This window comes from Apus apus, chromosome 10, assembly GCF_020740795.1.
Source record: "Apus apus isolate bApuApu2 chromosome 10, bApuApu2.pri.cur, whole genome shotgun sequence".
In the NCBI taxonomy this organism is placed as follows: Eukaryota; Metazoa; Chordata; class Aves; order Apodiformes; family Apodidae; genus Apus; species Apus apus.
Genome location: NC_067291.1, coordinates 3,683,112 through 3,709,257, shown reverse-complemented (window position 1 = coordinate 3,709,257; position 26,146 = coordinate 3,683,112). Strand labels below are relative to the sequence as shown.

Genomic DNA, 26,146 nt, shown 5'->3' with positions numbered 1-26,146 from the left:
CCCATACGATAAAGACAGACGGATCCCAGGCCTTAAATTTTCCCCTCGGTTTATCTATTTCTCGCTAGAAGTTCCACAACATTCTGGTTTAGAAACCGAACAGAAAACCCACCCCGTGTTTCAACAGGGCAGTTCCCAATCCCCTTGTTTAAGCATTTTCCTTTTCCCCGAGCACGACTTAAACTTAGCACCTCCCGAGAACACGGCTTAAAAGACCCAACACGGTTTAAAAGACCAAACCGACCAAACCCGCACGGCTCACGAGCGCGCCCCCCGGGAGCCCCCTCCCTCCCTCCCTCCCTGCGCCGCGCGGGGGGCGTGGCCAGCGCTGCCCGTTCCCGCCGCCCCCCCCCGCCCCGTCCGCGCCGCGGGGCTGGCAGGGAGCGGGGCCCCTGCCCCGGCCATGGCCCCGCGCGGCTCCGGGCAGCGCTGCCGCCGCCTCCTGCTCCTCCTCACCTGCCTCTTCGCTCTCGTCCCCGGCCAACCTGCCGCCGGCCCGCCCGCCCGTGCCCCTCAGGCGGGTAAGGCGCTTCGGGGCGCCCTGCCGGGGGAGGGAGGGTTGGGCGGGCGCTTGGCCGGCTCTGCGGAGACGTGCGGGGGGTGCCGGGGGGGGAGGGCAGGGTCAGCGGGGAGTTGGGAGCTCCCTCCAACCCGGCTTGCGGGTCGTCCTGCCGCTGTGCGGGGCAGGGGGAGCTGGTCCCGCAGCCCCCGGGGCACTGCCGGGCCGCCGCTCCCTCAGCCCTCAGGCGGGAGCGCTGCCGAGGGGAGAGGGGCCGGGCGGGCTTTTCCCTCAGGCGGGAGCGCGGCCGGACCGCGCGCCCTTTTCCACACCACCCACCTCTGTGGAGACGAGTGTCAAATAAGGCTGATGTCGAGGTGAAGGGGGGTCTGGCGGAGCGCTGAGGTGGGGGTTGATGGATGGCAGGACTTGGGGTGGCTTTTACAAACCTCCCCGAGCTAGAGAGACCCTGCCCGGGGGGGCTGAGCAGGGCGGCCCCTCAGGCGAGAGGGGAAAACCGCCCTTGCCAGAGCAGAGCTCTTCAGGTGTGTGTAAGTTGTTACGCTTTAAAAATGAATACATCGAGTTTTGAAGTGTCGTAGCTCTCAGTTTTGGCTCAGGCGAAGTACAGCTGTAGGTTTGTGGTGCGTGCTCTTGGCACTTGCAGCTGGTACAGAGGTACTTTGACGAAACATGCTTTAATAATTCCAACCTCGGTTATGGATCTGGCTGCACATGAAAATTGCCTCTCCTAAGAGTTTATAATAAAATTATTTTTACTTTTGTCATGTATTATTTCTTTGACTTCAAAGGAGTCAGGCTCGTAATCCAATCAGGATGTGCCTTTCAGATTTGAAGGATGTAAAACAGCATGTGAAGCTGAAGTGTTTATAAAATTACACCAAGATTAAAGGAGCAAAATCAAGGCTCTTTCAAAGAATTGTTTAGGAATAGTTATTTCAAAACATTGCTTTTACATCATTTATAGGTACATTGCTATGAGTTCTGCAAAATGTCTCAAAGACATAACTGCAATATTTAGAAGCAGAAAGGAGATTAATTAAAAATAAAATTAGCTTCCAGGCATGTAGTAAGACCCTGTGATAGAGATACAAGGCTGTCACTTCTGTACTCTCATCCTTTGAAATCCCCAGACAACCTCTGAACAAAAGAAAGCAAAACAAGTTTGCAAAAAAAGCACCGACAAGAAATGGTTAAGAATAGGCTTTTCCATGCTTGCAGGTGTAGTGATGGGCTTGGGCTTTGCCTTGGTTTTTTTAAACAGGGGAGAAAACAAATACTTGTAGAAAGTACAGACTGTAATAGCTGGCTTTTCTGACTTCTGTTTAATAGGGTGGATGACATTTGTAATCCTGAATTGACTTACATTCTAGCACAGATTATTTTGATCTATCTAAATGCTTAATGGGAAGTAAACATTTTACTGGTAGTGGTTGGATACTTGGCAATTGCTAAAGCCTAGAAGGAAAAGTAGGCAAAAAAATTTGAAGGCCATACAGAAAGTGTGACTCCTTGTCCTTCTAAAGGGAAGGAGGAATCAGTACAGAAATAAGACTTGCATTTTATACTTAATTTAATATATTAAATATCTTTTCTGCTTACTGAAGTAGTGGTGGGAGATTCTTTAAAATGTAAAGGGAGATTTAGAGAGAGATCTATGTAGTTAATTTTGAACATGATCTTGTTCTACTTTTTCATGTCTGCTGCAATATAAATATGACTTGCAGTTGCAGTTGTCACCAACTACTAAAATATTGTGATGTGACTAGATTTGTTTTGGGGAAAAATAGTAAACTAAAAGGAGGAAAAATACTGATGCTCACTGTGGAATAAGTTAGTTTCTAGGAAAAATGTAAAATTTTTTTTCTCTCTCAAAATAGTGACAGAACAATTTTTAGAGTAAGATTTAAACAGTTACCATTGCACTTCTAGACTTCACAGTGCTTCCTTTGTTGTAAATTATGCAAACTGTGTTAATTTTTTTAAAAATCAGTGTCATATGTACTAGTGTACTGAAAGCAGGTGTGCTGTATGTGTTCATGCACCTTCCTAGTTGGTAGGTTAAACTATTAGTTGTATTCTAGTTTGTAGTAGTTAAATTGGTGGATAATGGTCTATACGTTATGGTAGTACACCATTAAAAATATCATAGTAACTACAAAGTATGGATCTTTGCCATGTTGATTGTCCTTAGTGTAGTGTTCTTTTTCCTTATAGTGGTATATGAGTGTATGAATCTACATTAGTAATATGTATTACTTCTGAGTCTACATCTTAACATTTGGCTTCTAAAAAGTGACCCTTGCCCTTCTCCCATGGAACTTTTCTGAAAATGCACGAAGTGGAGATCCAAAGAAATCCTGAAACCAGTAAAACTCTCTTCTATCAATTATAAAATGCTTTGACCTACATTGTTTCGAGTGTAAGAACCAGGGTTTTACTTGCAATCCCGGTGTGGTTCTTAGACACTTTATCTAAGGAAGTGTAGAGGAATATAGAATTAAAAGAAAGTTTATTCTTTGGAGGAGCACTGACCCTCGTGTTCTCTCATTTAAAACCAACCAACCAAAGATTTATGAAAAGGTATGAGGTATTGCTGTAACTAAGTATTTCACTGATAGTTCTTTTAAAAAGAATATGGCTCCTAAATCAACTTAAGATGCTAAGAAATTTCATACCATAATGACATAGTAAGAAACAATGTAAAAGGACAGGTTTTACAAAAGAATAACATTTTTGTAGTTTATCTGAAGCATTTAAAAAGTCTGCCAGTAGCAGCACTGGTGACATTTTGAGTTGAGAATGTTAACACAAATGAGTAGACACGTACGTGTTCTGTTATGCTACTCATGCATCTGAGACCCATGTGGTGTGCTTCCTTCTCTTTTCTGAATAGCTCTTACAAAGTACTTTTATTAAAGAAGTTTGTTAAATGTTTAGGGAGGAAATGGTAGACCTGAATTTTTTAATACAATTGTGTCTGAAGTGTTTAGTTAGAGTTTCTACTTATCATTTTGTCAAATGTGCTCCAACTGCTTCAAAGTTAAAACCCACAAAATTCGTAGTCTGCTTTGTGCAGAAATGTTTGCCTCCTTTTTGCGGAATTAAAATTTTGGCCATCCAGCATAACCTCTTGTGATTTAGGGTTTTATTTTGCTGAACCTGGAATCACACTGAGAGGACATGAGCAGAGAAGTGTTGTGTGAATTATAAATAAGTAAACGTTGTCATTGGGATTTATCACTGAACAACATAGAGAACCTACCTTTGATTTAGACTGCAGAAGTTACCTGACCTCAACACAGAGAAAGGCACACAGAGGCAAGCAGGCTTAGAATTGCCTTTCAAAGGCTACAAATCTTCTTAATTTTTGTGAGTACAATGATCTAGTAGCAGGGGTGAGGGCTTCTATAATCTTCCATACCATCTGATTTAGCATGAGACTTGTACTTTGGGTTGCTTATTTGCTAATCCTCCTAGTCATAGGTTTTAACCTCTTTCTGCTTTTCTCCAGCCAGCACAGCAAATCTGCTGCCTTAAGCCACTGACTGTATTTTACCTCTTTTCCTCTTTTCTCTACCTTTTTTCTGCTTGCCACCAGTTCTTCACATTTTCCAAGGAATTTTACCCTTTATAATAATGTTAAAAGCATACAGGGAAAAGAGAAGTTAAACACATGCAGTCTATCTAACAAGTGAGCTCTGTGGTCCTATTAAATAAAATATGTTTATTTATTTTATTTTTGCCAATTCTTAATGTATTGTTACCATCTCCAGCCTCCTCATGGAGTGCCTCTTTGTATAAGCTGCCTTTATAGACCAGTAGGCCCCAGCTTATGAAAAAAAAAGAGTAAACTAGAAATAGGAAAAAGTGTAGATATTTGTGTGATTGAAAAAAAAGAATAAAATAGTTGAACTAGATTGTTAGTAAAAGATGGTCATCTTAATAAATCAGTGAGTATACTCTAGGTTTGAGTGTAAAAAGCTTGAAAAAAAATCTGTAAGTATATATAAGTGTTAAAGGAACATGTCCCCACTTAGCATAGCAGAGAAAGATGCTGTGTTTTAAGAGTAGCTTAGTCTGGAAACAGCATGTACCCTGAAGATGCTGTATTGCTGTACAGGAGGTCATCTTACAGGAACACAGAGATGGTGAAAGTGCAACTTTGCCTCTGCATTGCTTCAAGGTCAATTAGTGAAGAGAGAATACCCAGCTGCACTGTCATTCTCAATTGGACAGAAAATTCAGTTGAGAGTTGTGACTGCAAAAGGAAAATGCAATTAATGCTAATACAAAAATCAAAATACAAAGTATTTATGAAACATTAGGCTAAAATATACACAAAACCATTCATAATTTGGGAAATAGGGATATAGAAATAAAGAAATTAGGTTGTGTCTTCAGGAAGCATTTTTGGAATGTGTGTAAAAAACAGGACCTGGCAAATCTATGTATTGCTACAAATAAGGCAAATTCCTTGGCTAATGAGGATATGCTGAATGCAGAATATCCATACAAATAAATACATTTAACTAATAGCTGTGAAGGTAACTTGTGTGTGTGTAATGTTGTTGCTGGATCCTTTTTGGCAGCAATTCTTAGGTCCCCTATTTTCATGTATCCACCTGAGGTACAACACAAGTTGCCAATCAGTTCTTTGCTATTACACAACAATCCCATCAACTTGAAATGGGAAGATATTAAATTGTATGTATTGTAGGTGCACAAATAATACATCTCAAAGAAAGGGAGGTTTGTGAACAAATAAAATACAATTTCAAACAGATAGATTCGTGTTTTGCAACAGAAGGGTGAACTGTCTTAAAACACGATTGCTGAGCTGGCCTGCAGCAAGAACCATTCTGCAGCAGATGCAAGCCAGCAAACTGATGATCACATTCCGAGGTAGATTTTGCAGTTTATGTTGAAATGAGAACTGGTACCCTATGCAAGTGTGGTGCTGCTTGACATAACTGACAATTTAATAATCCCAGGCAAGTCTAAAATTTTAGTCTTCTTCATTGTCTGATCTTCTCTGATTCACTGAATGGTTATGGTAATGAGCTTCAGATAGAAATAGTTTATAGATACTTTTGTTTCCCTTCTTTTATGACAGGAGTTAAATAACATCAGTGTTTTTTCTGCATGTGATGTTCACGATTTCATCTACTTCTGTTATGCTCACTAAATTCACCCCCTCTCCAAACAAAATAATGTTAATCTTTTAAATCTTTCCTTGTATGGATGACTGTCTCTGGCTTTAATCTGTTTATGCCATTCTCTGGTGCTTTTCTGTGTCTGATACATCTTTTTTTAGATGGATGCTGTTAGTGAGCACATCGTTTCTAGAGAGGTCATGCCATACACTTATGTAATGGTATAATATTTTAAACCTGCATTAAAAAGACGTGGTTGTGAACATCTTTCTTATGTTTACTCTGTCTCTTACACTGACTATAGTAATTGTTAGTTGTGTTTGTTTGTTTGTGTTTTTGTTGTTGTTGTCGGGTTTTTTTCCCCCAGAAGTTTCAGTCAGTTTAAATCTCATTAGTGAGTAGTAAAAATCTTTGCCCAGAGTGTATGTTCATGTCTTCTGGTGGTTGCTCTAACTTCCTGGGAATTGGAGACCCTTTTGGAGCCATTCCCTTCAAGGTGATGTCTGTAGCTTGTGCTGCTTCTTGAGGTGGTGACCTTCTCCAGGTCTTTCACACTGCCTTTGAAAGCTGTTCTTACTCAGGTTACTAAGCTAGATCTTGCCTTTCTCCCTCCCCTCTCTCTGTATCTTTCCCAAGTTTATCCTTCTCTTATTATTTAGGGTATATAATATTTTGCATAGGTTCTCATAATGGAGAATCCTTAAACTTTGCCTTTTTTGGGTAGCAGGATTTCTACTTTAGTGAGACCACGTTGGTAAGGAGACAAAAGATGACATTTAGTTTCCACTTCTTTTTAAGCCATCCAGGATTTTTGGCTGTTCCTGGTCAGCAGTCAGTCTACAGGCATTGAGATGACTCCTTGAGAAAGAACTATGAAAAAGAAGTAACTGGATGATGTATATTGTTACTTAACTAGAAAGGTGCCATCCAATATAATAGGTAGAGGGTAGATGGGTAAATAGGCTGGCATGTGTTTAAGATACAAGAGTGTGGGGGAAAAGGGCTGTACAAGTACTGCAAAGTTTATACATCGTAGATGTGACCAAACATTAGAAGAAATAATGTGTGAAACATGACAAGACTGATGTTTCAAACTGGAGCACAAGTTATGCAATATCCTAAAGACCTGTATAATGTGGAGGAAGGTTTTTAAAAAGTACCATCTTGTTTTAGAATGATAGAACTTCAGTCCCTCTTAGATAAGCTTTCACTTTTAGAGGACTTCCATGATTACATGGCACCGGGTAAATTATATAAGTGCATTTTGCCTTTATAATTACTGAAAGTATCTTAATGTTCTTGAGTCATAGATTTTAAAAGTGTGATAGTGGTATGGAGATGGTAATAAGACCAGCTAATTTTATTAAGACCTTGGCCATTCTTCCAGAGAAAAAGTGATGAGAAATTTAACTCTGCATAAACATAGCTGTAGCTCTTTGGACACAGGAATGCAGATGTACACTGTTCATTTAAAACAATAAGTTGTTGTTTTGTTTCTATAGGTGCATCTGAACCTTCTTTTATTGCTAAAAGTGAAGATCGTTTGTTTAAACATTTATTTGAAGACTATCAGAGATGGGTTCGTCCTGTGGAACGCTTGAATGACACCATAAAAATAAAGTTTGGTCTGGCAATCTCTCAACTAGTAGATGTGGTATGTATAGGAAATAAGTTTGTTTTGTTTTTTTTTCCTAATTCTTAACATTTCAGAACAAATTGTGCATATTTTAGCTTAAACACAATAGGTTAAACCTCTAAAATCATTATCAGCATAATAAAAAATGCATTGTAGTTGGAGGTGTGAAGAAGTGATGGCAAAGAGGTTGAGAAGACAAATTGCTCTTATATTTAGTGGAGTTTTCACAAAAAACAAGTGAGTGAAATTCCTAAGCCTAGAGAGTTGTTTTAATTTATTTGTTTAATGGGAAAACCACATGTTTTTAAACTTTTTCAGTCTCATTTCTGTAAAATTCAGCAACACTTGCAAATACTGCTCTTTTTCCCCCTTAAGCAGCAAAAAAAACCTCTAAGCCTTCACGTGTGTCACTTCCATAATAATGAAGATTCTCTCTTGGCCTTACCTGAGATGTAAAAGAGATGAACCAGGTTTTTTTTCCCCCTGGTTATTTACTCTCTTCAGCATATTTTTTTAAAATTTAATTCAGTGTTTATAGCTACAAGAGGAGTTTTTCCTGCTACATGTTGGCTATTCCTTTATGCTTCCATAGAAAAACAGTAAGACTGCATCAAATACAGTTGAAAAAAAATATGAAGAGAGGAGAGAGACACAGAAGGGGAAAAATACTATGTGTAACAGCTATATAATGAAAGATCATAATTGTTTGTTTAAAAAGTGTTCATAAAGCATTCTTATCAGTGGCTGGAATGCTTTTAGAAGTGTGTTTTAATATTTTAAGTTTTGTATTTTAAACTAAATTTCTGTGAACTAATGCAGCTAGTTACTATGAATGTACTATGCAGAGATTTTTCATAAAATATGCTTTGCTTTTATAGGATGAGAAAAATCAATTGATGACAACAAATGTCTGGCTGAAACAGGTATGAAGCTTCAGAATTTTCATTAGTATTTTGCATATAACTGCATGTCAAAATTCAAAAGAAACTTTTCTACTTACTGTGTAGTCTAAAAAACTTGCATGAATTTTTATTTTACATAATATCTTCAGAGTTGTCTCTGGAAATGCTTCAAAGGATTAATTGTCACAAAACTAAAAAAAAGGTAATTTTTAAAAATTTACTTTTAATTAAACGAAATCTGATGTGGCATTACATGGCCATTTAATATACCAAAGGGTGTGTATCCAACCATAAAAGTTACTGCTTCAGGACATAAGTTTTCTTTCAAAAAACATACTAAGAAATGTATGGGTTTGTGAAGTCTTTGGTCAAGAGTTTTAAGATCCTTCTTTTGTGGGGTATTTGAGATTATCATGTAAACATCACCGAAGAATTTCAAAATCGTGTATGCTTGGTATTACAAGGTACTTTTTCTTCTTAAGAATATTAGTTTATGGGCAGGAAAAGCCTCAAGCTTTTTAATAATTAGCGTCCAATGCTAAACTTGATGCCTACTATTAACTTGGGAAATCCTGCTCAGAAATGATTTTTGATTTAACTTTGAAGAATGTTTGCAGACCCTGATCATACTGACTAGATTACTAAATTATTTTTGTTCAGGCTGCTTCCTGTGTTGTTCTCTTTTTTGTTCCTGTTGCATCCCATTCCCTCCTTCTCCAGTAACTGTAATTTCAGGCAAAGATGATATTTTCAGGAAAACTTCCAAGCTACTCAGAAAGTATGAGCTGGCAACATGTCAATGCTAACACTTTGTGCCCTCTTAATAGTTTCTCCAGAACTTGTTGCAGTTGAACCAGTTCAAATAAAATAAGAATTGACCTGCATATGCTTTTAACAGTCTATCTGCTGGTGAATTCTTAGAAACTTGCATTATCTCTTGGGCTTTTATAGTTGAAGTATAATATTACTGAAGTACTGCTGTGCTTTTAATGGGACTGTTTTTAGTGTTGCTGACAGAAATAGGAGCAACTACCTTGTGAGAGTTGCAGCATGATGATTTTTTTGTTTTGGTGGAAAAAAAAAGTTTTAATTACTCTGATCAGTTTCCAAAGTAATTAATATTCATTCAGAACAAGCTTTTTTCAAATTTCACTCCCTGTACTTCATAATAGCTCTTATTTATGCTCTGAAAAAGGATTTTGAAGTTCTGTACAGAAATATGGTGGCACTTAGAACAGAAAACAAATATTTGATGAGGTAAATAGATGTCTGTTCAGCAAATTCACTGTTGTATGCAAAATTTAGGAGCCAATTTAGGTTTTTTTTTTTAATTGCTTTGTCTATTTTCATCCAGTCTTGCCCTACTTAAATCAACTTCACATTAACAAAGGTTTTTACATCTTGTATATCCACAGGAATGGATAGATGTAAAATTAAGGTGGAATCCTGAAGACTATGCTGGAATAACATCTATTCGTGTCCCATCAGATTCTATTTGGATTCCAGATATTGTGTTGTATGACAAGTAAGCTTTTAATTTTTTCATATAAAATATGTTTTCTTTCTGATTTTACTGTCCAAGCTAGTGGGGGGCTCGTTGGATGGATTATTACAGCTAGTAGAGCTTAGAATGTGTGGAAAAATTTGCCTCTGAACACATCGATTTTGTTGCCATGTTAAATGCTTAAATGTTTTGCTTTGTTTCTGTGTAGAATTTCTGGTTTCTTTAAAAAGTTCATTTCCACTTTGTGTAAACTCTGATTAGAAAACAGTGTCTTGCAGAGTGTTGTCTAAACACTTAACAGTGTAGAGAGATGGGAGGGATGCAACTAATTGATGATATTGGGGTTGATTTTTTTTGAGAATTAACAGGTGTCAGAAGCAGTAACACTGACTTAATCTTTCTGCTCAACTGAGGTGCATATACAGTACTTTTAGATGTCCTGATTTGTTGAGTCAGGGAAAAAGGCTGTGGCAGTGATTGTAAATACAAGTTTGGGCATGGCACATAAGTATTCTTTTACCCGTTTCAGGACTTTTTTGTCTTCAGTAATTATGATTTGGCCAAACTGAAAAGCATTTATGCTGTTTTCCCAATAGAAGCACCAGAGCTCGGTCAGGCTGGTGAGAGGGCAGGGTTTTCCAATCCCTTGCATGTTGTTTGGACCACAGAAGGTTGCACAGATCTTTTTATGACTTGAAAATATTCTTCACTCTTCAAAAACTGTTTACCTGCGTGAGATTCAGATTAAAAACAAATAATAAAACCACAAAAAAATCAAACTTGACTATGAACACAATACAAAATTTGGGCTGTGAAAGGTGAGAAGGGATAAAAAGCTGAAATAATAGCAAATCATATTTTCTTATTTAAAACACACCCTCACATCCCCTCCACTGTGATTGCATGTATATATCTCTCTTCTTACAGTGCAGATGGACGTTTTGAGGGAACATCTACAAAAACTGTGGTAAAATATGATGGCACCATTGCTTGGACTCCACCAGCAAACTACAAAAGTTCTTGTACTATTGATGTAACCTTCTTCCCCTTCGACCTCCAAAACTGCTCGATGAAATTTGGTTCCTGGACTTACGATGGCTCGCAGGTTGATATCATTCTTGAAGATTATGACGTAGACAAAAGAGACTTTTTTGATAATGGAGAATGGGAAATAGTGACTGCAACAGGGAGCAAAGGAAATAGGACTGATGGATGCTGCTGGTATCCTTTTGTTACATATTCATTTATTATTAGACGCTTGCCACTTTTTTATACCTTGTTTCTTATTATTCCTTGCATTGGGCTTTCGTTTCTAACTGTCCTTGTCTTCTATCTTCCTTCAAACGAAGGTGAAAAAATTTCACTCTGCACTTCAGTACTGGTATCTTTGACTGTTTTTCTTCTCGTTATTGAAGAGATTATCCCGTCATCATCTAAAGTTATCCCACTCATAGGAGAGTACTTGGTGTTTACTATGATATTTGTGACCCTGTCCATTGTGATAACTGTCTTTGCTATCAACATCCATCATCGCTCTTCCTCTACACACAACGCTATGGCACCTTGGGTTCGCAAGATATTTCTTCACAAACTTCCCAAGCTGCTTTGCATGAGGAGTCATGTAGACAGATACTTTCCTCAGAAGGAGGAAACAGGAAATGCAAATGGCTCAGAGTCATCCAGGAACACCCTGGAAGCAGCTCTAGATTCGATCCGATACATCACGAGGCACGTTATGAAGGAGAATGAAGTCCGTGAGGTGGGTGTGTTACTCATATCACACTGATCTTCTGAAGCTGGGAGTTACAACACCTAGTAGTGGTTTGCTGTCCAGATTAAATATGTGCTATGGGATTTCCAGTTCTTGTCCTTCACTGGAAGCTGTGTAATTTTCTGCTGGAAAGAAGTGCAAGTATGGTACAATGCTGAGCATTCTAATAGTACTTTAAAGTCTTTTGCTTTTTTCTAGGAGTAAGTTCATGTTGTTAATGAAATATTTTCAGATGTACTTGTCAGTTACGAGAGCTGTACTGTAACTGTTCCCTACAGTGCTGCTGGATGTTCTTTTCATGAGAGAAGTAGGTATTTTTCATGTTAAGGTTCTACCTGAAGGCTTTCTGAAGAATGCATTTGCCTTGCATTTCAGAATAAATACTGTTAAGCCTTATTTTGCAGTTTTCAGTTCTCAATAAAAAACATTTTTAATGCTCTAATTTGTATTAGTTTAAATACAAGCTATAGCCATATGTTGGCAATTTTATGTTGAGATTTAACATGGACTAGATGAAGTCTTGAGTGTTCTAGCCTTATTATTTGTCTCAACATCATATCAAAAGATGTCAAAGCCTCTTTTTTCAGTCTGTACATTTGCAGTCTGAACTATCATTAGTGGATATTTACATCATTTGAGTAAGAACATTATGAACCTGTTTTCTTTTCATGCTTCTTAAACGAGCACCATTGGAACATCAGAGACTTACATGCTGTTTTCAGACTAGTGTTGAAATATAGAAGTTTGTTGTGTGGTCTCATGATACTGCTGCCTGTGTCTGATGGCAAGGCCTGGGATTCTTTCAATTTATACAGAAATTATTGTCTTCAAAAGTTGCTGGTTGCTGAGAGCATGTTCTCACATGCTGGCCTGCGAGAGTAAGTAAGCTAACTGCTGTCATGTACCTTCTCAGGACTCAACTCTGACTTACCAGAAGGGATCTAGCCTAGATTTTTAGTAAATGTATCTACTGTACTATTAAAACAGCATCTAATACCCCTGCATTGTATAAATACTATAAATAGAACAGTTTGCTATTGAGTACATAATTTCCTGTAATTTTAGGGTTGATGTTCTTTCTCTTACTGAACTTACTGTATTTGACTGTGAGTGACAAGAGGGGTGGTATCTTGTTTTTCAGGTGTAATGTGGTTGTGACTCTAAACCTCAGAAATTAAAATGCAGCTGACTGGGGATCCACTTCTATTTTACCATTTGGGCTCCAGAGAATGCAAGCTTTAATTGAAAAAAGTTGTTAAAAATTAGACAGCTAGTGCTGCTGTAGCCTTACCTCTCAGGAGGTGGCTGTGGGCAATACGGATAACTCTAGTTCAAATCAGAGACACTTATTTGGCAGGGTTTTGATTTGCTTGGACAGTTCTATCTGCTGTACTTGCAAAACTGTGTAGATATGAATAATCCAATCAAAAAGGAAAATAATCTTGAAAATCCTGTGAGTATTCTCCCTGGTGTGTGACTCTATGCAGCAGTAACCTCACCACTTTCTGATCTTGTGTATAATGGAACAGCTGCTCTCTACTGTAATTAAAAAAAAAAAATATATTGGTTTGTTGGGGCTTTTTCCCTACAACTTTTACTTCTAGCTCCTGTCTGGGTATTCCACTTTATGATGAGGTGAAGCCATGAATCCTAAATCCTGCAGCATGTTAGAAAGCTCCATACTAATTTTACCTCTGCAGTTGAGGATGTCCAGGGCTTTTCAGGGTCAGTTTATGCATTAAAAATCTAATACTGGTTTCTATAGCTTACCAGTGTTCGTAGAGGGAAGTGTGTTCCTGTTCTAGCTCATAGTGTAATTATAAAAAGTTATTAAAGGGACTTACCAAATGGGCCTGATTGAAAACAAAGTGTATTGTAGAGTGATAAAGAATTGCAGGGCTTGGTACTGTATTCTTACCTGTTCTCACACATTCTAAACAACTGTTATGCTCTGTGTTTTTTAGGTTGTTGAAGACTGGAAATTTATTGCTCAGGTGCTTGATCGAATGTTCTTATGGACTTTTCTTCTGGTTTCAATAATTGGATCACTGTTGTTATTTATTCCTGTTATTCATAAATGGGCAAGTATAATAGTTCCTACACATATAGGCAGTACAAATGGATAAAAGATTTTCGGACTTGTCTCCTGCTAATATGGCTCCAAGGAGATTTGCAGTAGTTCTGTTTCCATACACATTCTTTGTAGGCATGTTTCTGATAGAAATAAATCCCAAACCAGAAAATTATGTTTATATTAAAGCATGACATCCCTAGCACACATAGAAGTCAATTTGCTTCTTGCCAGTCTGCTAAGTTGCTTCTAAATGAGATCAGAATTAAAAGGATCTTCTCAAGCACTTGCATGTCAGAAAAGCATATGCTGACACCTACTGCAAAATAGAAAGATTTAAACATTTTGAATGATATCACTGTAGTCCAATTATTAAATTACTATATAAATTGTCATACTGAGTATTAGATACTGGTAGATATTTACACAGTACAGTTGCTTATTTCAATTTACTGTAGTATGCAAAGGAGAATTTTTATCAGCTCTCTTGAATGTGTTGTAAAAGTATAAAGTAGCTACAGGACCAATTTAAAATAATAATAAAAATACCAGTTAAACTTCCCATACATTCAAGATTATAGTAAAAATAGCAGTTTGGTTATGTTTTGCCTTTAGATGTTTTCAGTGGAATTTGCTGCTAAGTTTAAAACCTTAGTTATATCATACTAACATGAACATTTAATACAGTAAGCCTTAAAATGTCTACAGGATACACATGTAACAGGATGTCTGAATCAGCTATGGCCAGGAAGACAAAGACAAATGAATAAGTTCTCAAGTAGCATAAGTATTTGCATGGACCAGAACATTCAGATTTCTTTATTCCTGATGCAGAATTTGATACAGTGTTAGTTGCAAACACGTTAATAATTCAAAGTAATGCAGAAATGCAGGAAATTAAGTTTTTAAGCACAAGTAGAAGGCATTTGGGCAATGCCTCTCTGAAGTAAATGAGTTGAAAGTTATTATCCTGTGTAACCAAATACAGATTATTAAATTTTCACAGTGTTAAAACACAACTTACAAATCTACATTTAATAGGTTCTCTCACTTATAGAACCTCATGTAACTGAGCAGCAGAGACAGCTTTCCATACTTCCTTTTTTCTGAGTGTTAGAAGCTAACTTGCAGCTTTCTAATTATTCCCTTAAAATAAATTATTTCAATACTGATTTACATTAATTCCAATGCCACCTTTCTTAAAGCTTTATTTGTGTAAGAGACTCTAAAATAGTGTTTTTCCTACACCAAAGTTTTGCCAGTGTATTTTGTAACATAGTTGCATCCTGCAGGGCTAATACAGTCATGCCAAGCTAGAGGAAGTCTTGGTAAGTTTTTATTTGCTTAAATTACTACATTAATAATAACATGCTTACTTGAAAAGTTTAATGTAAATTGTGGTAGCTTTTATAATGGGAGTTTTTATAGTGGTTATGAATTTGGGAAACAGGTACATTTTCTCTGTCTCTGTATCTCCTCTAGAACAGCGCTGTTTGGCACTGAACTGATTAGAATACTGATTGCACAGGTCATAACTTATCTATTGATTTCAAATTGTTTTTACCTGTAGGACACTCTTGGTTTTCTTTAGCTTTTTAAGGCTCACAGGCAGGGAAATTATGCCACAAAATCCCCAATTTATAAATAATTTTGATTGCAAAGGGAGTCTCTCTTCCTCTTCAGTTATACAAATACATCTGGCATTGGATATTAATATTTTCTCTATTCCCATCATAATTATTTGTAAAGGTAACTCTGCAAAGATTATCCAATTTAATCCATGAATATACTAATTTTCACTTTCTCAGTATGACTAAGATTAAACAATGCATCAGTGACTTTCTTTGTGTGGAAGTTACAGAAATCCTTCAGATATCTTCTTTCATTTTCAAATGCAAAATGTCTTTTTATAGTCTTCCTTGGGTTTAAATTACTGAAATTTACCCTTACCTGAAGAGAAGGCAAAGTCAATAGAACTATAGGTTAGTCTTGTGGTTTAGGCTCAGTTGGCTGGATATATCTGTATAGATATTTTATTTGCCTTAACTCCCCACCTCATCTTTTCCTCCTAGTTAAATGATGTCTGTAAACTGCCCAGTTGTACCATGTGATGGGCAGCATATTCACCAGTGGAGTCCCATTCTTTACAGTAGTAACTCCCAATTTTTGCAAATGCATGAATTTTAGTCACTTCTACAATCTGATAAAGATAAATGCAGATAAGAAAGCTGACATTAGAATCCTTGGGGTCATCACCTTATCATGAGGTGTGTCTGAAACAAAATGATTCTAATAGGCTCAGAAGCATGGACCTTTACTTATGTAACTTATTTCTGAATGTGTTCAACTGTAGCTAATGCTACCTTATATAGGTTTTTGTCACTTCATCAAAATAAATTAAAAAAAGCACCATTTTCAACAGCTTGGTTCTCTTTATTTTCATAAATGTTGCATCACTTGATACACTGTCTTTCCAAAAGTTTCCAGTTTGGTACAGAGAGAACAGTTCATGTTTTTACAAAATACTTTCTCATTACAGTATTTTGTTGCATTCTTTTTTCATGCTCTTAAATTATCTGCTCTTACTGATTAAAAAAAAAAAAAAAGTACACCTAAGAAGCAATTTTAGCATACTCTACAGGACTATTTTTTGTCTACCTGCCTTCCCTCACCAGGAAACACTTTGCTGCAGCAGGATGATTCTGGATCCAAACCATCTTATCAAAGTATTTTGATCCTGTGCATAACCTGCAGGCTGCATCCTAGTGTGTGTTTTACTTATACACAGTTTTAAACATGATAAGGTATGAACAGCTTGTTTCTTCTGACAGTCTTCTCATACATTGAAATATGGGGATGCAGAGAGTTTACATGATGGCTGCTTTAGTACCATTATCTGTTGTTGTTGTTTGTTTTCCTTTTGTAATAAAGCTGCCCCTGGTCCTTTCCTCCCATCATTTCAGTCGGTTTATACACCACGTGACAATGTCTGCATCCCAGCAATTTGGTATCTGTGCTTCCTAAACCGTTTCATCCTCATGAGGGTGTTCATTGAACTCAGAATGAACTTCTCAGTATGAACTTCTCAGAAGATCCTGTCATGGTCTGAAGAGACTTGGCACCAGACTCATGGAAACCCATCTAGTAGCCCAAAGGACATCTGTCTTGACTTTCTGAATATTCATGTCATTTTCGGTTTCTTTATTGACCCTTTCTTAAACCATCCCAATAAAGTTTAATGTACGACCCACATCTTTTCCAGTTACTGCAAAAAGTAGCTGTCAAGCATAGGTCATATTCTTTTGATACTAGCTTTCATAAAAGTTAACTTTTTTTTTTTGTCTTCACATTTTTAAGAAAGCCTTCTTGGTCAAGCAAAGTTGAGGCCAAGAGAGATCCTTATTCTACCACACACAGAAGAGACATCAGGTGCTGGGTTGAGGGTGCAGAGTTGGTTGGCAGAAGTTTTATTGGATTTCACAACATACTAGTTAATCTTTACATGTCATCTCCAGCCATCAAAGGTTGCAAAAACAATCCTGCAGTTCCTAGAATACATACCAGGATGAAAACCCAGAGAAAAATACGATCGATTACCATGGCAACATATTTCCAGTCGTCCTGAATCTGAAAAACAAATTGAATAGCAAGTAGGCATGTTTATTAGATTAATAACTTGCATTAGCAATTAGTACATTTTCTGCAGGAAGCACAGTCCTTGTACATATGTAGGTTTCCTTCATATACAAACAACTAAATATCTCTCTGTTAATTGGAAAATGAATTAATCGTGAAGAAGCTTTATTTGAATATGCTATTTGTGGCAAAGCCAAAAGCTGCTACTTCAGATGCAAAAAATCACTGGACCTCATAAGATACAACTTCTCTTCTGTGTGCCAAAAATGAAAGTGAAAAGCTTTATGTCCTTAGGTGATCAGGTTTGTTCAGAACACTTTACTGAACCAGACTGCTTCTGCTTGTCTTTAGGCAGTATGTAAAAAGACAAAGGTTAAATGGTATATAATGGTTTGGTATGTTTCTTACATAGTACTGAAATTTGATTGTTCTCCTGCATGATGTAAAATTAATCTAATCTTCTAAGTAGAGTTATCAAAACACAGATATTTTTCTAATTTTTTTTTTTCTTTCAGTGAGCATAATAATGAGAGTGACATGGAAGTATCAGACATGTTACATATTAATAGTAACTACCCTAGGTGATAATTTTAGTTACTCTTGAGATTAAATTTAAAGTTTTACTTAATTTTTCTTCAGGAAGGCTAATAAATTAATAATGCATTTGTAGTTTTTGAAATGTTACACTTTTAACATTAGAACTTGATTGTTAAGACAGACTTAAAAAAACCAAAACAGCCTCTTGTTTTCTGTACCAAATAATTCTAAATGAAGTTCTGGTCTCAGTATAAACAAAGTAACTTCCTTCTGACTTAGGTGCCCTGCTGAAGAGGAGTTAAATGTGATGATAGTTGTGGTGCTGTGGCTACTATTCTTAGTATGTTTGAGGAACGTGATAAAAAGAAAAGTGTTGTGGTTTTTTTTTTATTGCATCAAGGTGCAGTTTTAAGAAAGATGGTCCCCATCTTGCAACAGCTGTCTCATTTAGCTACAGCACTTCACAGCAGCAGCAGAATAAGCAACATCATCTCTGTGAAGGATATTTATCCTTACGTTCTTTGTGATCAATGGTAAGCTGTGGGAGGGAGAGTGTAACTTTCTAAAGGCTGTAGTCAGCAAATTCCACTATTCACACTGTAACTTGGAAAATCCTCACTCTGAATCTTGTAGGACAGATACTTGAGCATGTTTCCTTAGCAGTGGTTACCTTAACCTGCTTCATTCAGTACGTGTGAATAAAGAGGACGTTGTGAGACACAGCTGCTCCCAGAAATTATCTACATTCAAAATTGCACATATTTGTAACACCTTAGGTAATTTCCTTGTATAAAACAGTGGCCTGTCCTTTATTATTTTTTTATTATTTTTTTTTTTTGAGATCTCTTACAAAATACACTAATGGCAAATGGTATCTGCAGTTTGAGTGATATGTTCTTACCTCTTTGGCTTCATTCTGCATTTTCATATTTTCTGCAATGTATTTAACACTTTCAATAGCATCTCTCATTTCTGGTGACAGAACTGAAAATGAAAACAGAGGATCTACAGACTCAGAGCTTGAACTTCTTGTGAGATTGCCACTGAAATCAGAGAACTTCATCCGTTGGTACTGACAGCAGCTGCATGCCATATCTTGACACACAAAGCCATCTTTGCAACATTTGGTGTCAGAACTGTTGAAGCAATTCAAGTTTGAAAACTCAGAAGTGAAAAATGGTTTTGGCTTCTGATTATTCTCTTCATCACTGGCAGGCCTTGTCATAAACATGATCCTGGGAAGTAAGTTCAAGAAAATGGTTCTCACCCACACAGGCATTGTGTGTGTCTTGGGTGTTCTGTAGTGCACGTTAAGTACAAACACAGTAATGACAATAGATAGAGTTACAAATATCATGGTGAAAAGGAGGTATTCCCCAATAAGTGGAATCACCAGGGAAGTAGAAGGTATGGTTTCTGTGATAACAAGAAGGAACACTGTTAAGGATAGAAGGACTGATATACAGAGTGTTACCTTCTCGCCACAGTCTGAAGGCAAATAGAAAACTAACACAGTCAGAAAAGAAATCAGCAGACATGGAATAATCATATTGATAGTGTAAAATAAAGGTAAACGCCTAATATAAAGAGAATATGTGATGTCTGGGTATATCTCTTCACAGCAGTTGTATTTGATGTCATGTTTATACCCAGGAGCTTTAATAATAGCCCATTCTCCACTCTCCCAGTAATCTTTCAGGTTCATTGTAGAGCCAATTAAAACTAAGTCAATTTTGGCTTTATCATAAGACCAGGAACCAAACTTCATGGTGCAGTTCTGGTAGTCAAATGGGAAGTAGGTTACATCTATTTTACATGAGCTTTTAAATATAGCTGGAGGTATCCATGTCACATCACCCGTGTATTTTAATAGAGCCTTTGTCTTGTCATCAACCTGGAAATCCCCAACTGCACTGTAAAGCAAATAAGAGTAACAAAATTAGAATGCAACTACTCTGGGTAGTTCCATACATTCAGATTATATACATTAACTCTTTAATCTGATTTATGGAAAGTCGGCAATTACATGTTGACTTGGAGCTGAATTGCACATGCAGGACTGAGTCAGTGGCTGTCATAAATTTGCATAGTTAAATAAGCAGCTATGTAAATTTACCATGGAGGATTTGAAAGGAAGGCTCAGTGCAATCCATATTCCAAGCAGCAAACAGGAGAGGGCAGATTGCAGCCCGACTAGATGACTGTTGTAGGTCCCTTCCAACAGAGCTACTTTGTTTTATTCTGTTCTAGATCAAGCTCATCAGAACCCAAGGGCTGATCAAGAGGATACCTGCAGTACGGGTATTTCCACCTCTTCCATGGGCAGTGCAGGTAGTAACTATGGAATGAGGGATTAGGGTGCATATTTGTGTCAGGAGTGTGTTTTGGGAGGTTTTTTTTAAGCCCCATTTTTCTGTCCTGATCACAGGAATCATGTGACAATTTCAGTTGTTTATCTGAAAGACTAAAAAAGTAATGTAAAGATTTAAGGCCACATTTAAAAAAGGAGTGTCTTGTTCCACAGACCTAAGTTTTGGATCTGTATGGCTAAGTCCATTTCACTGGTAACTGCTTCCTTACATGGCAGAGGGATCCATGTAGTTATGATTTTACTTCTCTCAGTCTCTGACATCCAAAGTAAACTTTGCCTGTGGCTTTTCTAGATCACCACTATTATTGTAAAAGGTGTCAAAGGGTGAGTTTCACTGCTTAAAAAGCTAGATTTTTCAGGGTTTTTCTCAGTTCTTGTCTCACAGAAAAGACCTCTCCAGCCTAAGGGAATTTCTTGCCACCTCCCTTGTAGACAGTGATAAAAATTATAGGAAAAGTGGGGCCTTGTGAAGGAGAAAAGCAAAATTCACTTTGGCCTGACCACTTACAGCTCCAGGTTAGGAGCTGGCTCCTGCCCAGGGATGGCAGGGAGGTGAGTGCACAGCAGGGAGATGGGGACGCAGGTCTAAAAACAAGCTTTTTCAGTTAATTCCGTCAAGCTGCTGCTGATTTTTTAAAAGTAGTAACACCACCCCTCTTCTTCCTGAGTTAAGAAGATAAATATGGAAGTCTTACTTGTTATATAAAACAATATCTGGCTTCCAGATCTGGCCAGATGGTACTCGGATGAATTCAGCACCTCCATAGTCTGCTGGATTCCACCGAAGCTTGTAATCATTCCAGATCTATTTTTGGAATAAATGAGTGTGTTAGGTTTGTGGAGAAACTGAAATTCAGTGCACTAGACTCAAGCCAAGCACTGTCATATTACTTCTAGAGTTGTTTTATTTTGGATGCTGCAGTGATTAGATGTTTCCTTAAACAGACATGGTGACTGTGGGTCTAGATAGGGCTGTAATGTGTGTGACTCCGTGTCCCAGGAATTGTCTACTCAGTAACTGAAACAAAGTGAAAGAGGGAATAAGACACTCTCTTGTCAGGGCATGTAGGACTTCAATAGTATCTTAGGTCTCAAAGAGCTGGGTGTCTCTGAGATGGTGAAAACAAGTTCTTAAGAGGCTCTGCTGCTGAGTGTGAGCATCGTGTGGAGGACCCGGGGTGGATGGGCTGGAAGGAGCTGCAGGTGCCACTGCTCCGTCAGCAACAGCCTTGTTAAGCCCCAATTTAACAAAATTGAGTATTGAGCTGAAGCCTGGAATACCATTGGTTATTAAGCTACTGCAACAGGTTTAACCCATAGAGAGCGTTTGAAGGGATGTCAACAGCTGTGGTTTGTTCTCACTTGCCGGGAGCTAAACAGCACCCGGTGATGCTGAGGTGCTGCCCCTGGGGGGGGGAGCCCAGGGGCCTGGCGGGGCCGGGGGGCTCGGGGGGCTCAGGGGTCCGCGCCGCCGCTGCGGTCCGGGCGGTGTGAGGCGGCGCGCGGCCGCGGGGGGGCAGCAGCGCGCAGGGCAGCGCGGGGCTGGGGCAGGACCGGGGGGCGCGGGGCCGCGCAGCCCGGCGGGGCAGGGACCCGCGCCCCGGCCGGGGCAGAGCGGGGTCCCGGGGCCCGCAGAGCCCTCCCTGGGCGGGCAGCTCTTCCCGCCGCCGGCGAGGGCTTGGGTCCCGCAGCGGGGAGCCCCTCCCGCGCGTTGGTGCCGTCTGGGCTGTCAGTGAGTTCTACTTACGTGCTTCAGCCACAAGTTGGTTTCCATGATCTGGTTGACTTCGTCCTGGAAAACAGAGAAGTGTCGGGAAAGGCGCCGGCCCTGCCGTCGCCCCGGGGGAGCCCCGGCGGGGCGGGTACTCACCACCTTCACCAGCTGGGACATGGACACCTCGAACTGGATGATGACGGGGTCCGAGACGTTCTTGACGGGGCGGACGAACTGGTTGTAGCTCTCGAAAAGCGCCGCGTAGAGCCGGTGCTCGGCCTCGGAGCCGCCGCAGCCTGCGGAGGGCAGGGCGGGCTGAGCGGCCGCGGGGGCCGGCGCAGCCCTGGGGGCAGCAGCAGCCCGTGCGGGGCTGGGGAGGGGGCACTGCCGCCTTTGGTACCCGTCTTGCGGTGTATTGACTGCTTAGCATCCGTGTGAGGCGTGGGGAAAGGCCGAGCCTCTCCTGAGTGAGTAGTGTGTCATGACTGGCATTCACTTGGGCGAGGAGAGGAAAAGCAGTGAAAGGCAATGCTGAGACAGCTTTCCTCATGTGCGTATTTGCAAACGAGTTAAAAAAATACTTTCGGGGAGTTACTGAAGAGTTGGAGGTGCAAAAGCGTTTTCCCCTCGCAGGCCTAGTTCCTGAGACCTGCTGGGTCTGCAGGAGTGTGGAGCAGAGGAAGGGAAAAGTGTAACCTGACAGGAGCAGGCAGCTCGTCAGCTGTGGGAGTGTTTTGCAATAGGAGGATTCCCAGGCCATGAGAACTCTGCTTTCTAACCTGAGTCATGATTACGTGATTATAGTGATGATAACAGCCTGCTTGTTAAAATATGAAAAAAAGGATTAAAAATCGATTAACCATTATATTCAAAGACTTTTCAGCAGATTGAAATAATTACCCATTTATTATTCTTAAGAAGTTTTACCTGTAGTATATTCCTGTTGTCTGTTTTGCCAGTGGTAACTGCTGTTCATGGTGTCTTGTGGCTGGCAGAAAAGCTGCACACTGAAATTTCTGAACCAGGTCTTTCAAGTGTTTTGGGATGAGGTGTGAGAACTTGTATTTCACACGACATCTTTACTCCTGGAGCTAGGTAGGCAAATCCATTCTGAGATTTGAATGCTACTTAAAAGCCAATGGCCTTTTATTTTTAGAGAGTGTCTCTCAAACTCTTTCTGGACAGCACATCCTCAAGCACTACAACTGAGGGGGGTAAAGAAGAAGGCCTGATTTGTCATTTATGGATGACACTGAATTTGGCAAAGGCACAGAACTGATGTCTGTTGAACATGCTCTACAGTTCCTTTGAAACACAAATATGAATTAGAGATATTTGTGAGGATGTGTTTCTTTTTTGGCAGTCAGCTGTTTTTCAGCGGAGTAAAAGATGGGAAGCAGAAGTATTTACAGGTGACTGATCTGTGGTGTTTCACAAAGCAGGTGTTTGTAGTAGCTCCCCCCCTCTTAAGACAAGAGGGTCCCCCTCATGTGAAAATGTACTCAGCTAAAACCTCCTTCTCCCACTCCCCCGTCTCCTGTTCGTCTGGAGGGCAATTTTGTTTTCAGATTAGTGAAATCATTCAAGCCAACTTGCTAACTAGAAACAAAACACATTTCTTTCACACTTTAACTACTAGCCTTGACCTTGTTACTTATTGATATTTCATATCTCCCTGTTCAAGATTTCCTGGTGTAAACAGTCCCAGATATTTTAGGTGAATCATTGTAAAGCCAGGTCTTAGCGATTCTCTATTGCAGTCAATCCCAAATTGCCATCCTTTTACATGTTACCAGCACTCTCATTAAATCTGGTATTCACTTTATCTAGAGAACTGCATAATGGTTTGGGTTGGGTTTTTTTTATGTACATGTTTTGGTGCTTTCCATATCTGCAGAGAGAAGGTGCACTGTTTGCAGCACAGATTTAAAGCTGTTTAATATTGTCATTTTCTTGTGGTCTTCTCTACAACATGTAAACCCACACCTTTACATGTAAGGTGCTTTCTCTTCTTAACATTAACATGGCTTTGTGTGTCCTGTTTGGCATTTCAAATCAGGACTACTTAAATATTTTACAGGGAGAAATTTTAAAAAAAACAACCACCACCAACAACAAAACAACAACCCAGCAAACTATGTAACAAAAAGAGCTTTACTAGGATTCTGTACCTGTATCAATTACTTTGGAGTGAGCTTCAGCACTTCTTAAAAATAATTTACACCAAAGCCATCTCCTGTTCTCCTCTTCAAGCCCCCCTTCACCGACAAAGAATAAACAAATTAAGGATCACTCACCTTGACAGAGAAGGCAAACGGCAGCAGTTAAAAGGAGAGCCTGCGTGCTCTCCATGTTGTTTGAATTACTGCCTGTCGGCGGAGGCTGTTGAAGACGAGCTTAGCTGCCAGGACTGTACGAGCATGGGAAGTACTGAGAGCTCTGCTCCTCCGATGCGTGAAACGCCTGGAAGCAGCAGATGGCAGGACCCTGAACAGTTCTGCGCAGTGAGCTCCCATTAGGTTTGCTGTGCTGCCCCCTTTCTAGCTACCCAGGCTGTCAGAGCACTGGGAACAGCAAATAAATTGCAGACAAAACAGATGTTATTGTAGGCAAAGAGCAGTCTTCTGGCAAGGATAATAGGCAAGAGTCCTTAAACTGGTGCATAAATGAACCTGGTAATCTGACAATGCTAAAGATTTTTCCAGTCAGCTCCTGTGCAGGATCTTTCTTTATCAGAAGCTCATGCCACACTACTAGGAGAAGTTTAATTAATAAAGATCGTGTAATTGAATTGTGCTGAAACGGATATTGATGTTAGGAATGCCTAATTTAGCAGTGAGCTGAGAACATGGGACCCGAAGTTCCAATGATGCTGTTAATGTTGAGGGATGTTTTCCTGCCTGTGTCTCATCTTGCAAGTGCAGGTGCAAGGTGCTTGACTGTATAAAAGGTTGTGCTGTTCCCAAGAGTAATTAAAGGCATGTCCAGCTGTTGCCAGGATCAAAGTCCAGAGTGATATGCATAGCAGCCAAGGGCTGGGGAGTGCCAGGGGTTGGAGCTGGAGACCAACTTGACCAAAGTTCTTGAGAATAGCTGTCTTTGGACTGTTCCTGCTTTCATGGGTTAGAGAGGTGAAAATTGGAAAGAGGAGTAAGAGCATAGGATCCCAGATTGATCCCACAAAACCTTACTGTTAGGGGAAAGGAGATGAGGGAGAATGGGAAGTGGTTTGTGAAGTTCATTTTAAAGTAATTATTTGCAAAATGGCTTATTCCCCAGGCTTCCTTGCTCACTTTTATGTAATGTTTTGCCCCCCCCCCCTTGTAGGACCAGGTGATGCAGGGCTCCCACGTGCAGTGGTTGTTGCACACACCTGAGCAGTCTGTGCGGAGGGAGGAGCAGGAGGGGAGAAAAATGTTTGATTCCACCCTCATTTTTGGAGATGATGAAAGGGAAGCCCTGTGGGACAGCAGGCTGCATCCCGTAGGAGCTTCACTCCCTGCTGTCAGGGAAGGATAACTGATGACCCCATTTGGCACTGTGTTAGGAGGTAGCACTGGGAGAAAGAGCACCAGACTGGGTCCAGCTCAGCTGCTCTTGGCACAGAGCTTTTTTTATCTTGTTTGCCCTGTCTCTCAGAGCATCATTTACTCCATCCCCAGACACATGCCCTTATGATAATGTCTGTAATTCTATTATCTTGGAGGAAATAGGCTTTACTGTCCATGATTTAATTTCTTTTTTTCCAGAGAACTTGGCAGCTTGGTCTTTTACCTTAACCCTTTGTGGATCTATTTTTTTGCCTTTCTAAGGCTTTGAGACTAGATGTTTTCCCTTTCTGCCTTTCCATGTATAAGCAGCATTATAACTGAGATTTTGTTTTATTATTTTTTTTTAGTCCCAACTAGAAACGATCTAAAGCTTCAAAGATACAACATAACTTGTATTCCCCTAAAGTCAATGAATAATTTGGAAATATCTGATCTGCAGAGGCAGCAAAGAGCCATTGCATCAAGAGATACAGGTATTTTAGCTTAATGTTCCTAGTTACTGATATTTTCAGTGGTGTTTGTATGCACAGATATTTTATTTTTAAGATCACATGCTGGATGTCCTGGTGACTCCTGGTGAAGTCAGCTCAGGCTTGAGGCAGGATTATTTCTATGGCTAGGGAGAGTGATGTGGTAAGAACATGTCACCATGATTGCATTGCAAAATTAAATAGAAGAATAATTTGTATGGGTAGGGAGAAGTTGATCTACCCAAGTTGATCTGCAGTGACAAACCATGTAGCCTTTGCCTTTTAGTAAGCATGCCACTTGTAGTAG

The 26,146-nt window shown here is 39.5% G+C and overlaps 2 protein-coding genes across 3 annotated transcripts; one reads left to right on the top strand and one right to left on the bottom strand.

The window, feature by feature from the left end:
• The first annotated feature begins 394 nt into the window (after window positions 1–394).
• Window positions 395–18,681, top strand: CHRNA5 (cholinergic receptor nicotinic alpha 5 subunit). Of its 2 annotated transcripts, XR_007890453.1 has the most exons (7): window positions 395–521; window positions 7,179–7,330; window positions 8,191–8,235; window positions 9,630–9,739; window positions 10,646–11,477; window positions 13,454–16,364; window positions 18,134–18,681. XR_007890453.1 is itself a non-coding variant. In XM_051628646.1 (6 exons), the coding sequence occupies exons 1-6, from the start codon at window positions 404–406 to the stop codon at window positions 13,613–13,615; spliced, it is 1,419 nt and encodes a 472-aa protein (XP_051484606.1). In that variant the 5' UTR covers window positions 395–403; the 3' UTR covers window positions 13,616–16,993. The 2 variants fall into 2 exon arrangements, 1 of the variants encoding a protein (XP_051484606.1); XM_051628646.1 differs by lacking the exon at window positions 18,134–18,681 and having other exon boundaries at window positions 13,454–16,993.
• Window positions 17,050–24,372, bottom strand: CHRNA3 (cholinergic receptor nicotinic alpha 3 subunit). The gene is given in 7 exon segments (XM_051628635.1): window positions 17,050–17,187; window positions 18,635–19,646; window positions 20,800–20,909; window positions 21,852–21,896; window positions 21,975–22,114; window positions 24,116–24,178; window positions 24,181–24,372. Coding segments are annotated over 7 exon segments (1,653 nt in total). The 5' UTR covers window positions 24,335–24,372; the 3' UTR covers window positions 17,050–17,058.
• Window positions 24,373–26,146: the final 1,774 nt, after the last annotated feature.

Excerpts from the sequence above, each read along its gene's own strand:
- CHRNA5 (XM_051628646.1), top strand. The coding sequence starts at position 404 with ATGGCCCCGCGCGGCTCCGGGCAGCGCTGCCGCCGCCTCCTGCTCCTC. Across the intron at positions 522-7,178 it reads CGCCCGTGCCCCTCAGGCGG|GTGCATCTGAACCTTCTTTT; the intron begins GTAAGGCGCTTC and ends TTGTTTCTATAG. Across the intron at positions 11,478-13,453 it reads AGGAGAATGAAGTCCGTGAG|GTTGTTGAAGACTGGAAATT; the intron begins GTGGGTGTGTTA and ends TGTGTTTTTTAG.